This window comes from Talaromyces rugulosus, chromosome II (genome assembly GCF_013368755.1).
Source record: "Talaromyces rugulosus chromosome II, complete sequence".
Classification (NCBI taxonomy): domain Eukaryota; kingdom Fungi; phylum Ascomycota; class Eurotiomycetes; order Eurotiales; family Trichocomaceae; genus Talaromyces; species Talaromyces rugulosus.
Window position 1 is genome coordinate 4,189,586 of NC_049562.1, and position 18,312 is coordinate 4,207,897.

Consider the following 18,312-nt stretch of genomic DNA (forward strand, 5'->3'; position numbering starts at 1 on the left):
ATTCTACAATACCCACAACGATGGCACCTCGCGTCGCCGTCTCATTCTCCTCTTCCCTCCTCCTCCGCCCAAAGATACCAACAACAATCTCAGCAATACGCCCTCTTTCTCCTCCTCCACTAGCTTGGCGAGTCTCAGTCCGCACCAGCGTCACAGTGGGCACAAGCGCCGAAGGGGGCGCCATCAACATCCAACAAGTGCCCGCGCCGGGTTCTGGCTACATCCGTGTATTGCTGCTCAACCGACCCAAGGCCCGGAATGCGATTTCCAAGGAGTTGCTAAACACGCTACGGTTTCATGTCGATTCGATTGCGGCTGAGCATGGCAATGGGCCGACCAGGGCGTTGGTAATTGCGAGTAATACGGATTCGGCGTTTTGCGCGGGCGCGGATTTGAAGGAGAGGAAGGATATGAGCAAGGAAGAGTGAGAAAGCTTAGAAGAATTATGGATATTTTTTTTGGTTATTAATGCTTACGCTCGTCTAGGACAAACGCATTTCTCGCAAAACTACGCGGCACATTCGCCAAACTAGAATCGCTCCCGGTGCCTACGATATCGGCTATCTCATCGGTGGCTCTGGGCGGCGGTCTAGAACTTGCGCTGTGCACAAATCTACGTGTCTTTGGGTCGTCGAGCGTGGTCGGTTTGCCCGAGACGCGGCTTGCCATCATCCCTGGAGCCGGCGGTACTTACAGGTTGCCTGGACTGATCGGCCCCAGTCGAGCGCGCGATCTAATCCTAACCGGACGCAAAGTGTCGGGCGCTGAGGCGTATTTCATCGGGCTCTGCAATCGCCTCATCGAAGTGACTCCAGAGGAAGAAGCGCAGGAAGGTGTTGCCCGGACCAAGGTGCTCCACGAGGGTGTCAAGCTGGCGCTGGATATCTGCGAGGGTGGGCCGATTGCTATCAAGCAGGCGATGCAGGCCGTGGATCAGTTTGAAAAGGGCGAAGAGGCTGAGAACGAGGCGTACGCGGGCGTCGTCGACACGGACGACCGGCTTGAGGCTCTGCTGGCTTTTGCAGAGAAGCGCAAGCCTGTGTACAGGGGGCGGTAGATAACTAGGGTGGTGTGGCGGATTTCAAACTGTACTGTAGAGCAAACAATCAAAACCATCATAATAAATAGTATACAGTCACCAGGCAGACTCTTTCTTCACCTCAACTTCCGAAAATGCCGAAACGTCATCTGACCTTTTGTTGTTGTTTTTTTGCATCCTGACCGGTCCTGGAGAACCGTATTCGGGCAACCAGCGGGCGCAGTCACGACGACTCCCGGCGTGAGGGAGGCAGGCAGGCAGATAGACAGACAGACAGCGTATTATGTAGTAGTTTGCCCCTGGAATGCGCAGTCCCGTATTACTGCAGCGTCATTTCTCGGCAGCGGGTGATCTCCGTTTGGCTCAGGAGCTGAGTCACAGGCGCAACCCCGGTTGGGAGATCTCTCTTTCGAGCGTCACGCCGTCACCTGATTGGGGCGATCGACTACGTTCAATGGTGTTTCTTTCTTTTATTTGAGATTTTGGCTTTCGGGTGATCCAGGGGTGCCGATTTGACCAAAATTTGGCGTAAAAGCATCGAGACATGGGCCGTGGGGTTGTGGACCGTGGATGCGCGATTTGAGGCAGACAAAGACCTCCCTATACAGAAAGACCACCCGTGTCATGCAGTGGTACATCAGTGATACACGCAGAAATGCGCTGCCTGCAAGCTAGTCGGGCTAGTCGAGGATGTGACGTTAGACATTTGCCCGTCTGACTGCGCAGTGGAGTGAAGAAATGAAGCGGGGGCTCAGCCGCCCCGGGCAGAAGAAGCTTCTCCCGGTGGCTGAGGAACGATCGCCTTCCGTTCCGCGGCTCCCCTGAATGTTTGTTTACTCTTCTGTATTATATCCTGCCTGCGTGTTGGCAACTTGACAGCTGCTTCTGTGCAGCAGCAATCGATCCGGGGCCATTTCCATCTCATCTCGGCTGCTGCAGAGCACAGATTCCGGAGAGTTCGATATCCAACTGGGCTCAAGGCTGGAGAGCATGCAGCCAGCGCCCGGAACTAGCAACTACTAAGCATCTAGCGAGCTGGATAGCGACCAAAGGTTAAATCCTAGTGAGCTGCGTGAGCTGCTAGTATTTACTAAGAATACCCCTCGACCCCACTCGCATCTTGCTCGTCTTGATTCTTCAGCCTGCCCCAACGAGTGACGCATCCCCGGCCTCGATCGATCACGGGACTGGGCTCACTGCTCCTCGAGTCAGCAGGTGCCTGCGCGACCCTGCAACACTGTTCTCTTTAACTAGCTCTTGCTGGCCTCTGTGGCTTCAACCTGCTTGCTTCTCGCTACCACACCTCGCGCTCTCACAAGCTCAAGCTTCTTTTCCATATAGAGATAGAGATAGATATATGGAACTCTTTTGACTCCCTGAAAGCCCGCTCGGAGGGGAACGCCCTCGCTTTCCGACCAGACCATGACCACCACTCGGAAGATCAAAGAGTTTGGCCTCAGCGAAGTCTGGAGCTCGCCCGAAAAGCCTGCCCAGGTCGAGTACGTATGAGACGCGCTTAGTATATCAGGTACATATTATACTAACAAACATTTGCAGTGTTGTTCTCGTCCACGGCCTCAACGGCCACCCCAAGCAGACATGGACAAGCAAGACTGGCGACACCTTTTGGCCGGTCGACGTCTTGCCCGACTTCCTCGCCGGCCTGCGCGTGCGCCTGCTGACTTACGGCTACAACTCTAACGTCACCTCGTTCACTGACGGTGCTTCAAGGGATCGCATACATCATCACGCCGAAACGCTGGCTGGCGAGCTGCATGCCAACCGCAGCTTGCGCAACTGTCTGGAACGCCCGATTATATTTGTCTGCCATTCGCTGGGCGGACTTGTCGTCAAGCGATGCATCATCATGTGCCGGAGCGTCGAGAATGACCGGATAAGGCATCTTCGCTCCATCTACGTCTCGACCTACGGAATTCTGTTTCTCGGGACGCCTCACACCGGCTCTGATATCGCCAAATGGGGCCTGTTGCTGCAGAAGATTTGCAGTGCCGTCTTTCCCAAGCGCTTTCTCGACAGCTCCCCTCAGCTCATCGAGGCGTTGAAGTCAAACAACGAGACTCTGCAAAACATCAACCGTCTGTTCAACGATTCCTTCAGTCGCTTCCACATCTACTTCTTCCACGAAACAAAGCCCCTGGATCTAAAGGGCACCCGGGAATTCATTGTTGACGAAGCCTCCGCGGCTCCCGATATCGAAGGTGCCGAACGATTTGGCATCGAGGCCGACCATAGTTCCATGGCCAAGTTTGAGGACGATTCTTCCCCCGGATTTGAAGCTGTCGCCGAGGCTATTGTCCGCTACTCCCGAGATGCACCCAAGGTCATCGCCAGCCGTTGGGCCGAGGAGAAAGCCCACGTGCATCTCCAGAACCAGTCAAGAGCAAACGAAATCATCGACTCCACCACACCTTCATTTGATTTGCCTGGAAAAGCATCTCGAGGAGAGGCTCAAGGCAGGATGGGTACGACTCCTCAGCATTTCCTTACTGATTCTGGTAGCCCTGCAACATTAAGCGCATATGAAGTTGAGGAGGCCCCTGAAGACAAATTCTCTCATGTATAGCGAAGCCATGTACCTTCCCACTTCTATTTTAATGACTTGATGTTTCCCGTGTCTATTTTCACTTGATTTTCTGTCCTCTTCTTCTTTTCTTTTTCTATCATTTTGTGTATCTTTACACCGAGAAAATCCACGTCAATATTTGATGCGAACAACCTGACTGATGTTGTTTTCCTTGTAGGCAGTTCAGTCCCGACTCTTCCTCCCCCCAACGCTGGGCTTTCTATTGAAACCATCCCTCGGATGTCTCACAGCGTAGAAAATTTACCTCCGCCGCGCCCCTCTATGTTTGTCGTCCCCCCGGGCTTCCATCCTAATGCGACCTTTATCGGAATGGAAAAGGAAATGTCAGAATTGCACGCTCGCCTTTTCAAAGCCAAAAAGCGGGCACAGCGAGTGGCTGCCGTATTAATCGGTGGAGGGCCTGGCTCTGGAAAAACTCATCTTGCTCGGGAGTATGTCCACCGTCACCGCAGAGACTATCCAGGCGGCGTATTCTGGATCGATGCCAAGTCAATCCTGTCCATGTCAACGTGCTATTGGGACGTTGCTCGAGCAGCAGCCCTAACCAGTGACAGCGATGCCACACAGCCATCGTCGACCAGCACGAATGTCTATGTGGATGAAGTTCGCCATTGGTTTGAGAGCAGAGAGGAGTGGCTACTCGTTTTTGATGGGCTGGGCTTTGACGAGGACGGCCAGCTGAACGCTTTCAAAAAGTATTTGCCATTTACGAAAAACAGCAGCATTCTCTACACTTCTGTTGACCGGACCTTGGCCAAGAAACAGCGGCTCTTCGAGCCATACTGTCTAACCGTGCGGCCACTCCAGGTCGACGAGGCTCGCCATCTTCTCTTCAAGGACTTGGATATCAAGAAGCCAACGTCCGAACAATCGAAGAAAGCGACGGATATTGTCAAATACTATCAATGTCTGCCACTAGCAATTCATGCTATCAGTCATAGGCTGCGAGCTACACGAAAGCCGTTGGAGAAATACCATATTCAATCCCATCTTACCGACCAGAGACTAGCAGAACCCTTCCTAGGCATCATGAAAGATCTTTCTTTAAACAATCACTATGAGGCTCTAAACCTCATCAATTTGCTGGCATTCTTCGGGCACCATGTCCCTGTTGGGCTTCTCACCTGGGGAAAGAGTGCACTGGAGGCCTTGGATATCCAGATTCTGACGAGCAGTCGACTAGGCGAACCTGGTGACCTCGATACTACTCTGGGCCTGCTAATCCAATATGGACTTATTGAGAGGGTTTCCGATCCTTATACATCCAGGTCGTTCGTCTCAGATGACACTAACAAACCACACGACAGTCCCGACAACGTGACTCCTGTATGGTCATCCGAGTCGTTTACTGATTGCAGTCAGGATACGACAACAGGGGTCTACCAAAGCACAATTGATGTGATCAAGATCCATAGCGTTGTCCAAGGCTTTTGTCGAGACGAGCTCAAAAGTCAAGATCAAGAAATCAAACAACGGCGGATAAAGGCTGGCCTTCAAAACGTACGCAATGCAGAAGATGGCCCTGGCTATTTTCTATCGTGGCTGTTGGCCGCCACCAAGGTTTACTACAAATCCTACGAGAATGCTCGATACAAGATGAACAAAGATCGCACTGGTTCCTTGTTCGTCAAAGACCTGCACGAATACGAGACTCATGCTGAACGAATTATGGATCATTACAAACGGGGGGTCAATGCACGGTCATGTGTCGCTCTAGTCAAAGATGCGAAGCAGTCTCTCAAGGACGCCGTCAAAGACATCAAAAACGAAATTGCAAGTGTCTCCCCCAACGCCTCTGAAGAATCTTTGCGACACGAGAAATCGATATTCGACCATTCAAGCAGCTCATCGTCAGCGCCATCGTCGTCTATGGAAGACAGCGCCGTGTCGCGCCGTTCTACGTGGAATGGAGGCGACGATGAATCTGTCCAGGTCGAGTCGCCATTAGACATGGTTCGTTCCGAGCAGCCAGACCAAGTTCGCCTTGAGCTGTTCCCTCTTCATATCTACCGAGAATCCACGGATGAAAAGGACGATGGCTATCTGACTGATGGCGAAACTCACAAGACATTGAGCCGTCGGCCATCTGTAACCCCATCTCAACTGAGTCAGATCACCGAAAGGCCTGCTACGGTTGAGGGATCCATATCTGATGAGTCAGGCTGGGAGATTGTGAAAAAGAAGAAGGAAGCCTCAAAAGCCAAAGAGCCAGTCCGCAAGAAGAACAAGTTTCGTGGAAAGCTCAGGCGAGATCTCGGGTCATACCGACAGGTTCCTGCGCTGACGAAGCTATCATCTGCTCAAGGAGAGGGTTCAATGAGTCGCCCACTCTCTACATCCGGAACAAAGGTGAAGTATCCCAATGCACAGAGTATACTGGCTCCTTATCGTAAACCACATCCCGATGAGGCTTCAGAAGACGCCAAAAGACCACCACTCGCACCGATGCCTCAGAAAGAGAACCAACGGTCATGGGCGACGGTGGCCGCCCCTCAAGGCGCCGCACCCATAGCATTGAAAATGCCTTCTTTTTCATCTTCGGACGGGAGTATTCAAGGTAGCTCTTATATCAGCAGGGAGTCCCCTTTCCCCGGACCTCGCCGCCCTTTGAGACGTACGCCAGGCGGCCTTCAAACTGAGCTTTCGATGGAATCACGAAGCAGTGGACAGAGCAGCAGCTCCATTCCATCTCCGGTATCGAGTGAATACAGACCTTCTCATTTGAATCCGCTCAGCCGTAGTGATCCTGCTCTGGTCCCCGGAAGGGTTGCCAAAGATGCTAGATCTGCCCCTGGATCTCGGTATCATTCAAGACACGCTTCGGCGATTCCTGATTCTACTCGAGAGCAATCAACCAGTCCGCCTCGCCGGCTCCGAGACTTGACGATAGAAGATCTCAACTTCAACCAGAAGATTGCAATGACATCTGAACGACGCTTCCTCTCGCCCCAGCGCTCTCCATTCCAACCACCACCTCTCTCGGATGCGATACATGAGATACCGACCCCTGTCAGAGGCAGAAGCCCCAGTGCTCATCCTTCTGCCATTATGCCGGGATCACCACCTCCTCCTGCTCCGGATGGATACACGTCGGAGCCTTTGTCGGCACCCATGTCTCGGGATCCGTCAGGACAATCTCATGATTCATGGCAAACCGAGCCAGTGCCATACTCGCGTAGCATCTCCCAAGCCCCGGCTATTAGCTATGGATACAACGTTCCTCTTATGAACACAGCAGTAGTCATGCCACCAGGTGGCCAATCGTACGTTGTCCCAACGGCAACTCCCTCAGTCTTCAGCACAGCCCCTCGCCAATCACGATTCGAATACGGCGGTGAGCCAGACTCAGAGGGACGAATCCTCTTTGGCGAACACGAAGTCGACGTCAACCAAGCGCGCCAACGGGTTGACGCGTGGAACGAGCGCCAAACCACCACCACGTACTGTCTTGGCATCCCACAGCAGCAGCAGCAACCACTGCCCCGTATGCGGCCGCGAGTCTCGGATACGGGTCCTATTTTGTTAGAAACTCCCGTTATTCCTGTTATTCCTTCGGGACTTCGCTCGAGAGCTGGTAGCTCCCCGCCGGCACCTGACTACCATGGTCTGGGTCTTCATCTTGGCGCACATTTCCCTAGAGATATGTGATTGCCCTATTCACCGCTATATTTGGTGTCGTTCAAGCTTCGGCTTTGACAGATATTCTTGTCCAAGGACATTTTTCTATATATCCATAAGTGTAGTTTTTCTTTTCCTTTTATATCTGGTTGTTTTATTATGTTTACTTTGTATATGTCTTTTTTTTTTCGACTGCTTGCACTATTGTCTCTTTCTGTATACCTTGAAAATTATAACTCTTATCATTTGGGGAGAGCGAAATGTTTTCTTTTCTTTTCTTTTCTTTTGGAGAAAGCATGAGCCGGACATCATTTGTGTGAGGAGTCTTTTTCCGCCTGGGCATGCATTTGCTGGAGTACAAAAAGGAAACAAGAAAAAAATTGAAAAGCATGAAAAGGATGAAAGGGAAAAAAACACACAAAAATGACTTGAGATGTGGATGATACCCCCCCTATGTTGGCAGTATTATAGATTGGAGAGTGGGCTTTTTTTTTTTCGGGATTTTGAAGGGGGGTCATTAAATGGGTATTCGGGTTATATAATCTATGATTAACTAATATTTAAAAAAATATTGTCTCTCTCTTATTTCCTTGGAATTGTATATGGTACTATTTCACATAGATGCTATATATACATCGGTGTCGATAGTGTGGGGTAGATGTCGACGTCATAGCCAACCAACCCTATTCCGATCTACCGGCATTGGACAAGAAGCTTAAAAGGCTAAAAGCCAAGTTCCCGCGCTAACCCTTTTTCAGGTGATGGACCCTTCCAACTACGTAGTGACGACGCAACTCTGACCACATTACTTAACGATTTTCTTTCTTGTAATGTTTTATTTCGATGTCCAATCATAATGAAGTCTAATTTTGATGACGTATGTTTGGCTGGCGAGGTCTTCCTTTTGATATATAGGCAATCCCATTTGAATTTCTGTAAATAACTGTACCACGTCTCTTTCATCCAACATAAAATCATCACTATTTTTGTTTCTTTTTTGAAATAATATTGAATTATTTGAGATCATCTATTCCGCCAGAATAATGTCTTTCCTCACACGCACCGCTCCGTTCATCACCGCGCGAGCCACGAACATTGTCGCCCCATCTAGTGTCCTTGCCTATCGATCCTTTTCCACGACCCGGGCGACGCAAAAAGGGCCTATTGAGGCTACTAAGGAGACAATCAAAAAGGTTGATCGAACAGTAGCAAATGCTGCTGTGAAGGGCATTGAGACGGGGGGTACGTATTTTGTTTTTTCCTAGCTCCTTTTTTTTATAGTAAAAAACGAAATATGCTGATATGGGTCATGGGCGAATAGAAAAAGTAACCAAAAAGGCACAGGAGACCATTGGAATAAAAGGTCATGAAGCAGAGGGCAAGGCCAAGGAGGTGGCCGGTGAGGCAAAGGGAAAGGCATCCGAGTTGGAAGGTCGAGCTAAAGGAAAGGCTGAGGAGCTTCGGAGCCAGATAAAGCCATAGTTCTGAGAGATTGAAAAAAAAAGGGGGTTCTCAAGTTGTATATGTTATACTAGGAGGTGGAAGGTTTTGAGAGCGAGTATTCAAACTTTGTTTTTCATAAATTATACATGTCCACATTGAATGTTATTGGTATATATTTATATCACTCCGTCGACAACATCAGCACGTACTCTCTTGAGCTCTGTCCAAATTTCAAAACATCCTTGTCCCGCAATTCGATGTATCGCCCCCCAGGCACCGCATCCCCATTCACCATGGACCCATTCGCGCTCTCCAGATCAATAAGATATGGCCGAACCCGTCCTGTCTTGTCTCCAAACTCGTTTTTCTTCTCCAAGTAGCGGAACTGGATGGCGGCATGCTGCTTTGAGCAGCTTGGGTGCTCAATCGAAAAATCAACCACCATTTTTTCCCGGCCGATAAGCCAGCAGCTTCGTTCATTCAGTCCCACCATCTCCAGTAAATCGTCGCCCTTGAAGACGTAGAGCCGCCAGTCGTCCTTGGCCGGTGGCTTGCGTGCTTCCGCTGGCTCGTGATATTTCAAAACAACAGAACCGCCATTGACAGTGACAGTATTGCTTTCAGCGGCTAGCCGCCCTGTATTCGTGAAATTGGGCTTCTCCTTCTCAACCACCGGTGTGCCGTCTTTGGGTTCGTCTGTGGATTGGAATGCGTCGTTCTGCGATGGCAACGGGCCGCGCGACCGCACGGGGGCTGCTTGCGGCGAGCGACTGCGACGTTCTCTCCGGTCTCGCGAGCGAGATCCTGGACGGTGGTCACGCTGAGTTGAATCGCGATCGCGATCGCCGTCGTGCTGCCTGTGGTGATCACGGTGTCGCCTGCGACGGTGCTCGTCATCTCTTTCGCGGCTCCTATGCCTCCTGCTACTGCGAGCTCCCTCTATGCTGCCTGAGCGCTCTGTGCGTCTTCTGGGCTGCTCGTCTCGCTCTTCGTCGCCATGTTGTCCATCTCTGTGGCTGCTTCTGCGAGGAGATCTTCGTCTGCGGGTGTCGTCGTGAGTTCTGGGGCGTTCTCTGCTCCGGTCGTGGCGCCTTCGTTCGTGTTGTCTGTGGTCTGGAGATCTCTGGCGAGACGATCTCTGTGGCCGCTCGCGGCTGTCCCTGTCTGGCGACGGCGACATGGCGGGGATTGTGTGTTTTGAATGAAGCGATTGAAATGTGAAAGAGCTCTGCGTCAACTCCGCGGCCTTGAAAAATAGTGCACCATACCACATTGGGCTAGCGCAACATGTCTAACTAAGCCGATCTCTTTCATAACTGATTGTTTTTAATCCATGTTTGTTAGCTACAAATAAGAAATGTTCCTAATCGAACAAATAATAATGGCTACTTTGAGTCTACGAGTATAGTGGCCATATGACGCGGGGGCTTGTTGGTCGTTATCGTTAAGATACGATTCCCAGGAGTTGTCAATCATTTTACAACTATAACGATGTTTCGAGTTCTTCGACATTTCCCAAAAGGTCATAGAGGGCGATTCCATATCTGCTCGCCATGTTTATATACGATAGCAAGAAGGCAGCTTTCTATCAAATGTCGAGGTATCCAACAGTATCAACAAGGCTTGATCTCGTCTAGTACTAACAACCCAGCAGGAGCTCCGATTTCCAGAGAGGAACTGTTTCAATACACCAATGGACGCTTTCTTAGCGATGATAAATTTCAAATTTCAAAGCGTTATGTTCATTTCAACATTGAAGAACTATGTGACGTGATTGCAAATATCTCGCCAGTCAAATCGTCTGTTTCGAAGATTGAAAAGATGGAGGGTGGTTTTAGCAAGGCATTGCTTATCACAACAGAGGATGCATCGGAGTACATTGTCAAGATACCATGTCCGAATGCAGGGAGGCCTATGTACTGTACGGCATCGGAAGTCGCTGTGCTAAGGTTCAGTAAGATGGAATCCCTAAAACTTAATTTAACCTGCATCGTTGACCTGTGCCTTATCTAGTACGAAATCATACAACGATTCCCGTTCCCAAAGTTTTAGCTTGGAGCTCTGATGCATCCAATCCAATTGGCGCAGAATATATCATTATGGAAAAGGTTCCCGGTGTACAGGTTTTCAAGAAATGGGATGACATGGGCGAGTATAATCGGTTGTCTTTGATCAAGCGTCTCACTCAATGGGAACGTGAACTGTCTGAGGTTCCATTTCCGGCATATGGCAGTTTATACTATAGGAGTGCTCTGAAAGAGACTGAGCGAATACCACTGGATTCATCTATCGACTCCAAAGGTGAATTCTGTATAGGTCCTTCTTGTGAACCTTCCTGGCTCCTTCAGTCTCTTCCGGATTTCCAATGTGGCCCGTGTAAGTATTGTCTCTCCTATGTAAGTGGTTATTATTGCTTATTGTTTTTGTATAGTGAGAACATTACGCGAAATGGGCGAGTCTTTAATCGACCGCTCAACGTTCAAAGTCAATCAGCGTACTAATACGCAGTGTCCATCATTTCTACGTGGTTCTACTGAGGTTCATCTTTCACTACTTCACATGGCAAAAATAGCTCTGCCGGCAATAGCAGATAGCCCCAAGTTTTCGGACAAAGCTCAACCAATTTTATGGCACACCGATCTCCTCATGGGCAACATATTTGTCTCTGAGAATGACCCAGGAACTGTGACTGGGATAATTGACTGGCAGAATACTGTGGTCAATCCCACATTCTTGCAAGTTCGATGGCCCATCTTCCTAACCTCTCCTGAAGAGTATCAGGAAGGCCAAGTAATGCCAGGACTTCCTGCTGATTTTGAGGAACTGGATGAGGGAGATAAGGAGATGGCACTGTATAACAAAGCGCAAGCAACGTGGACGAAAGCTTATGAAGTCGCGAGTTTCTTGAACAATAGAAAGGCTTGGCAAGGGATGCAAATTACTCCAGAATTGAAGGAGATATTCCGCCGTTGTGGGGAGACTTGGGATGAGGGTTTAATACCTCTCCGAGAAGTCCTAATTGAGATATTTCTCAACCAAGAAGATTTAGGACTTGCATCGGAAAGTTCTCGCTTATCTTTTACTGAAGAACAAATCGCGCAGCACAAACAGGAATTCGCTATCTACGAAGAATGGCACGATATGCGCAAATTCGCAAAAGAGATGCTGGATACCGACGATGAAGGCTGGGTTTCTCCTGAGCGTGAATTGGATAAACTCAAGTCTCGGAATAAGATGTTGTTCGAGTACTATGTTACCAAAACCCAGAAATCCTTCGACGAAGTAAAGAGTATGTGGCCATTTCCCCTAGATACATAAAATTCAAAATTATGGTTAAAATATTTCGTTGATCTACAAATTATATCCGTTCATGTAATCCCTGTGGCATTATATTGCTATATATATATTTAACTATAAAGCCTATTTGTCGATTAGTAAATTATAAATTATTGTTCTAGGTCAATCAAAAGACAATGGTTTTTGGTATCAACAGCCTTAGGAGCATAGCTCAGGACCTAAAAATAACCTTGTGATATAATTAGACATTGTGGGTCTTCTTAATGCTAGCATATTAAAATATAAGTAGTGCGTGTTTATAAATATAATGGCAATAAGGATTTTAAGTAAAATGGACAACTTCGAGCTAGAGATGACTAATCGGAGCTAAAGCTACAAAGAGACATGTTCATGTTTCAACAATATTTTTCAACAATCGCGCCGACATACCATGACTCGCTGCTCGAGAATATCTACGAGGCCTGTGTCATTTTGGATGCCACTTACCTCACGTCGACGTTCAATTCCAGTTTTCCAATCCCTTTTCCGCCATCGACAGCTCAAATCAGTATACTTCGCGCGACTGGGCTCCACAATGGCCGAGAACCATCGCATCGAGTACAACTGGATCAAGGGTGTAGAGACACTCGAAAACTATGAGCCAGGGGGGTATCATCCCATCATGGTCGGGGATGTGCTAAATGACAGATATCACATTGCAGACAAACTTGGCTTTGGCGGCTATTCGACAGTTTGGCTTGCCCTAGATACTCACCTGAAGCGATATGTTGCAGTCAAGGTCAATATAGCAGACTCCTTTCCGCGTGAGACGAAAGTTCTCAAGGCTTTGTCTGCTCCCTTTCCGCTGTCCTCGCCTGTACACCCCGGGCATGGTCTAGTACCTGTTTTTCTAGATGAATTCAAAGAGCAAGGTCCTAATGGAGAACATACGTGTTACACAGTGACCCCTGCACAATGAAACCTGAGAGAAATCTCCTTTAGCCGTCTTTTCCCCCTTAAAGTTGCTCGAGCATTATCATATGGACTTACACAGGCCGTTGCTTATACACATTCTCAAGGCTATGTCCACGGAGGTTTGTCATACGATTACGACATCTACTTGAGTTTCATACCAGTAAGCTGACATTCCAAATCTTGTTTATTTAGATATTCATCTAGGCAACGTTTTGGTCAAGCTCCCGTCAAGCTTCGATGACCTTTCCATCAAGCAATTATATGAAAAGTATGGTGAGCCCGAGACGGTCCCTGTCACACGATGTGACTGGGAACCATTACCTCCTAATGCCCCATCCAAGGCAGTTGTGCCACTGTTCCTAGGGAAATATGCAGAGGAGTTCTCATTATCCGACGCGCATCCGGTTCTGAGTGACTTTGGTGAGGCGTTTCCACCCGCTTCGGAAGCTCGTCTTGGGCAAGACTGCCATACGCCACCCGCGTTTCGAGCTCCAGAAGCCAAATTCGAATCACAGACCCCCCTGGCATATCCCTCAGACATCTGGAGTCTGGCTACGGCCATCTGGGAGATTGTCGGAATGAAACCCATTTTTAGCACTGATTTCGTGCACGAAGATGAGATAGTGTCGCAACATATCGATGTACTTGGACCTATGCCTTTGGAATGGTGGCGGCGCTGGGAAGGACGCCCCCGGTTTTTCGACGAGGGTGGGTGTCCAACGGAATCTTACAGAGAAAATAGATGGCCTCCGCTTCAGGAGTCATTTGAGGTCGGTGTGCAGAAATGGAGACGGAGAGTGGGAGACGAGATTGGGGAAAACGAGAAAGCTGCGTTTCTGGATTTGATGCGCCGAATGCTGTCATTCCGGCCGAAAGACTGACCGACTGCCGAAGAGGTGCTAAAATCGGAGTGGATGGTCAAATGGGCATTGCCTGATTACGAGCGGAGCTTAAACGATTCCTTTTGAAATGCTTAATATTCAAGATCCATGTAGCAACAGTCATATCAAAGGACCTATGTGCAATTCTGCACCTAAACAGGGTTTAAGACCACAAGTGATACATGTAATGGGAAGTGTTAGAAAGTGGATCGGAACGTAGGTATGGTCCATCATACTAAGACGTGTACAGGCAGTTAACTCACCGCAAAATACACAAAAACGACATGGGCAGGGCAAATGCTATATATTACTAAATCTCAAAGACTACATGATTGCCCCATCGGATAAAGGATTAGCCTCTCGATATGGCCCATGGGTACAATAGCCCTAGAGTGGCAGCTTGATGTAGTCATTGAAAATTCCCTGTATATAACACTATAAACTTGAATCCTCCAGCGATTTCACATTGAGAGAACTTGGGGATGTTATGATTAATAGCAAAAGCCATTTTCTGTTGGAGGCAGCTTATTACCTCTTTATATCTTGCCACTCCTCCCCTCTTAGTGAGAACTTGCATTGCTGATCACGCCTCTTTTGGCGATAACTTAAGATGGTGAAACTGGTAGGCGGCTAGACATCTAAGTATAGAAATTAAAATCATTTCGTTGGATATTGAAGACATGTCAGGAGTGCTTGCTAATTCTCGGCGCTAATAATGTAATAATGGCCCATCTGCAACCGTCTGCGAGTCACTCTCGAACCTTGTGCCTATCTGAGCAACCATGTCATTGCATGGGCAATAGTCGCTTAATATGCATTCCCTCGTTTAGGTGTCCGGATAGGAAACCCATGAGATTGAAAGTATATGGGATAGCGGTTACTATGGCTAATCGCCGTGTTGATAGAGAAAAAGAGGCTAGAAGTAGGGCACTGATGTGACGTGCAGAGTCAATATCAAAAGGAGGGGGATTCAGACCCTCAATGAATGGACAAGAGCCAAGAACTGGCTGCTACTGATGCAGATCCATTGGCTGTCAAAGTCCGTTGTTCTCTGACAAACGCTTAATTCTATTTTTGCTACAGTTCATTTTCATTATTGGACAGAGCCCAAGATTAAGCCCCGCTGAAATCCTCTGGCGGCCAGAAATATTTTCCAAGTAGATAAAATCTAGATTTAGATTAATAATTTTATGAAATATAATATTTTAATTAATAGAACTATTTTCTTATTTTCTATAGATAAATCCTTAATCAATTAGCTATCTAATAAACAACTTGTAACTAAATATTATTATTCCGTAAAGGACCGCCCTTAGTAAGCAATTGCACCCTTCCAGTTGACACCGGCAATCGTCCCAACCCTTTGAAACTCCTCGTTTGCCATATTTTTCCGCGAGGGCGATTCAACCGGGAACCCTAGCAATAAGAGAAGAGATGAGACAATGCGCCTGCAGCCGAGTGTTTTTGGCTCCGCTGTGCCGATCTTGAATTTCCCAGAGTCGCGTGTCTACCGCTTCCAGTCACCAGCAACTCGCACTGTCCGGTATTCTTCTTTCCACCACATTCATTGCAGACGATATGCATCGATAGCAGAAGACCCATCGCCAGCCGACTTATCCTGGCCTGCAAATTCTTCCTTTACGCCATACGATATCTTCCGCCAAGAACGGACAGCTCCGTACTCAAAGCGACGATATTACGAGCTAGTCAAGGTTTATCACCCGGATAACCAGCATAACGACCATCCGATACTGAAAAATGTATCAGATGAGGTCAGGCTACGACGCTACCGTTTGATCGTCACTGCCCACGAAATCCTATCCGACCCGGCCAAACGAGATGCCTACGACAGGGACGGTTCCGGATGGGAGTGCCATCCAGACCACCCAAACCCGAGAGCATATCCGCAGACATACAGCAAACCCGCCGATTACGATGCCTCGGTATTTCACAATGGGACCTGGGAAGATTGGGAAAGATACCATAACCGGCACCAGCCGAAGCAAGTGCAGGTCGTCTCGCACCGAACGTTTATCACATTCATAGTTCTCATCGTCGCCTTTGGGGGCTTTGCGCAAGCATCGTGGATAACCCAGAATCAGAGCAGTTTCGACCGACGAATCCAGGAAGTTAATATCAAGTCGGCGCGTCTACTCGCAGGGCGTCGCCAGCAGACCGATAACCTGCCGTCGGCGGACAAGCGTGTCCAGCAATTTCTCATACAAAGGGATCCGACAAGGTCAGGGTTGAAAGAAGAAGAGGCAGCGGTATATAAAGAAACACTCGGCCCTGAAAGACTAAGGCTCCCTGCGCCGCAGCCACGCCTTGATGGCCCGGGAAAAGCTGGTAGTTACTCCCAGGGGCCGACATGATGCACCGAAGATGATATATGGAATGCATACACGTACATACAACTTGGGTGACAGTTAAATATAATATCACTTTTTTTTTCATAAAGAAAGGTCGATCTGATTCAGTCAAAAGTCGATGATGTCGCCCTCGCCCTTGCATGGCGAAAACTCGGCGCTAACCGAGTTGTGGGCTGTGATTGGCGGCTCAGTGCCGAGGCTCCTATTACAAAGAAGTTCTCCTCACCAGAAATCTATTTGTCAGATCCCTTTGTTGGCCATGGCCTTGTCTATTTGACTTCTGCGATATCACGCATACTCTCGTTATTCTCGAGGTTTCGGTATTTGTGGTGTTGCTGTTGTCCTGGTAGATATCCCGCAATGTCGATTCTGGACAACCGTACAGCATTGCTCAAGGCAATGCTGGTGAGAATCCCGCTGATTCTTAAAACGCTGGTCTTGCATGGCCTGCATATGTCTCCTGTGTCGGGAAAGCAAGACTTGCGCACGGAAATGACGATAGCAGTCATTCGATCATTCATAGACATCTCTACGCCCGTGGGCAAGCAGCAGCGTCAGTCAATGAAAGACCCCGGTATCAAGGGTCCCATGTGGATATCAAAGGTGGAATTACCAGCACCAGGCGATGCAGTCCGTGAAGCTGTCATAAATGCCGCCAACCAACTGAAAAACGACGAGTCTCAGACATTTGAAACCCCTCCAGTCCTGTCTGTGGAGGCCGAATGGACTGGGTATCGCAGTGGCGTTGAAAAGGATGCTCTGCAGCCAGAAATCTCCGAGGAAGAGAAGTATCTCGCTTTAAAGGCAGATGCAAAGTCTGATATGGTCATCTTTTACATTCATGGAGGTGCTTTATAGTATGGACTTTGCCAAACCTAGAAATCTATTTTGAACCGATGCTAATCCGTGTGATAGTCTCATGGACCCGTGCACCCATCGAGTGCCCTTGGCGCATCTCTGCAAGCTTACAGGTGCCAGAGCTCTGTCTGTTCGCTACCGACTAGCTCCTCAGAACCCATTCCCGGCTGCCCTGGTAGACATTCTCACAGCTTACTTGAGCCTCATCCACCCCCCGCCTGGCTCTTTCCACGAACCTATTCCAGCAAACAAGATCGTCATTTCTGGCGACTCCGCCGGTGGAAATCTAAGTCTGGCACTATTGCAAACTCTTTTGACTCTCAAAAGATCGGCACCAACGGTACAATTCCATGGGAAAGATGTTCCCATAGAGCTACCAGCTGGTCTAGCACTGTCCTCGCCGTGGTGTGATATCACTCGTAGTATGCCCTCTATCCAAAAGAACGCCAAATATGACTACATAGACCCTCCCCACGAACCGGTCGAGACACTTTATCACCCGCCACCCCATGACTCGGACGACGTCTGGCCATCGAACCCACCTCGCAGCGACATATACTGCAACGCCAGCATGGTGACACACCCACTAGTCTCCCCCCTCGCCTGCCCCAAGGAACTCTGGAAAGACGCACCCCCTATTTTCATCTCTGTTGGCGAAGAGGGCCTGGCCGACGAAGGCCTCCTGACCGCGCGCAAATTCCATCAAGCCGGCGTGCCGACCATCGTCGATTGGTTCGAAGGGATGCCGCACTGCTTCGCACTGATTATGGCCGGCACTGCGGCCACAAAGCTCTTCTTCCAGTCTTATTCTCAGTTCTGTCTGGATGCCGCCGCGGGAGCTATCGATGCTTCCTCCTCGCGACGTGGAAATGTTGGGGTTGCGACTTTTCATCATTTTGGATGGCACTCAACTAAGCTGGTTCCGCTGGATGAGATTCATGAATTTAGTGATCTGGATATTGAGAAAGCACTGCAGCAGAGCAAGGTGAAACGGGTGACTGCGGAAAAGAAACTTATCGAAGAATGGCAGGTCAAGGCGAAACTATAGGGACCGACCACTATTATTATGTATGTTTAGACAAGGGGTTTCCACATATCAATATTGAACATCCTTTTAAATACAAACTGAAATATTCAAACTTGTGCCCTGTGCCCAGAGCAAATGAACTATCATTGATGCTTGTTTCCAAACATATTAGCTAAGAAAGAACGCCTGTAACTACCAATTCCTAAGCTATGATAATGCAG

At 48.8% G+C, this 18,312-nt stretch overlaps 6 protein-coding genes across 6 annotated transcripts; 5 read left to right on the forward strand and 1 right to left on the reverse strand.

Moving 5' to 3' along the window:
- Positions 1–20: 20 nt before the first annotated feature.
- TRUGW13939_03908 (uncharacterized protein) lies at positions 21–1,057 on the forward strand (the record flags this gene model as incomplete). The annotated part of the gene is made up of 2 exons (XM_035487086.1): positions 21–424; positions 487–1,057. The coding sequence occupies 2 exons, from the start codon at positions 21–23 to the stop codon at positions 1,055–1,057; spliced, it is 975 nt and encodes a 324-aa protein (XP_035342979.1).
- A 1,404-nt stretch (positions 1,058–2,461) lies between these two features.
- Positions 2,462–7,292, forward strand: TRUGW13939_03909 (uncharacterized protein; the record flags this gene model as incomplete). The annotated part of the gene is made up of 3 exons (XM_035487087.1): positions 2,462–2,538; positions 2,597–3,555; positions 3,802–7,292. The coding sequence occupies 3 exons, from the start codon at positions 2,462–2,464 to the stop codon at positions 7,290–7,292; spliced, it is 4,527 nt and encodes a 1,508-aa protein (XP_035342980.1).
- A 1,013-nt stretch (positions 7,293–8,305) lies between these two features.
- On the forward strand, positions 8,306–8,744 carry TRUGW13939_03910 (uncharacterized protein; the record flags this gene model as incomplete). Its single annotated transcript, XM_035487088.1, has 2 exons — positions 8,306–8,504; positions 8,584–8,744. The coding sequence occupies 2 exons, from the start codon at positions 8,306–8,308 to the stop codon at positions 8,742–8,744; spliced, it is 360 nt and encodes a 119-aa protein (XP_035342981.1).
- A 142-nt stretch (positions 8,745–8,886) lies between these two features.
- TRUGW13939_03911 (uncharacterized protein) lies at positions 8,887–9,885 on the reverse strand (the record flags this gene model as incomplete). The annotated part of the gene is made up of 1 exon (XM_035487089.1): positions 8,887–9,885. One exon carries the CDS (start codon positions 9,883–9,885, stop codon positions 8,887–8,889), a length of 999 nt encoding a protein of 332 aa, XP_035342982.1.
- Positions 9,886–10,258: 373 nt separating this feature from the next.
- TRUGW13939_03912 (uncharacterized protein) lies at positions 10,259–12,023 on the forward strand (the record flags this gene model as incomplete). Its single annotated transcript, XM_035487090.1, has 4 exons — positions 10,259–10,305; positions 10,376–10,659; positions 10,719–11,081; positions 11,137–12,023. The coding sequence occupies 4 exons, from the start codon at positions 10,259–10,261 to the stop codon at positions 12,021–12,023; spliced, it is 1,581 nt and encodes a 526-aa protein (XP_035342983.1).
- A 3,256-nt stretch (positions 12,024–15,279) lies between these two features.
- TRUGW13939_03913 (uncharacterized protein) lies at positions 15,280–18,112 on the forward strand (the record flags this gene model as incomplete). Its single annotated transcript, XM_035487091.1, has 3 exons — positions 15,280–16,076; positions 16,296–17,063; positions 17,122–18,112. 3 exons carry the CDS (start codon positions 15,280–15,282, stop codon positions 18,110–18,112), a joined length of 2,556 nt encoding a protein of 851 aa, XP_035342984.1.
- Positions 18,113–18,312: the final 200 nt, after the last annotated feature.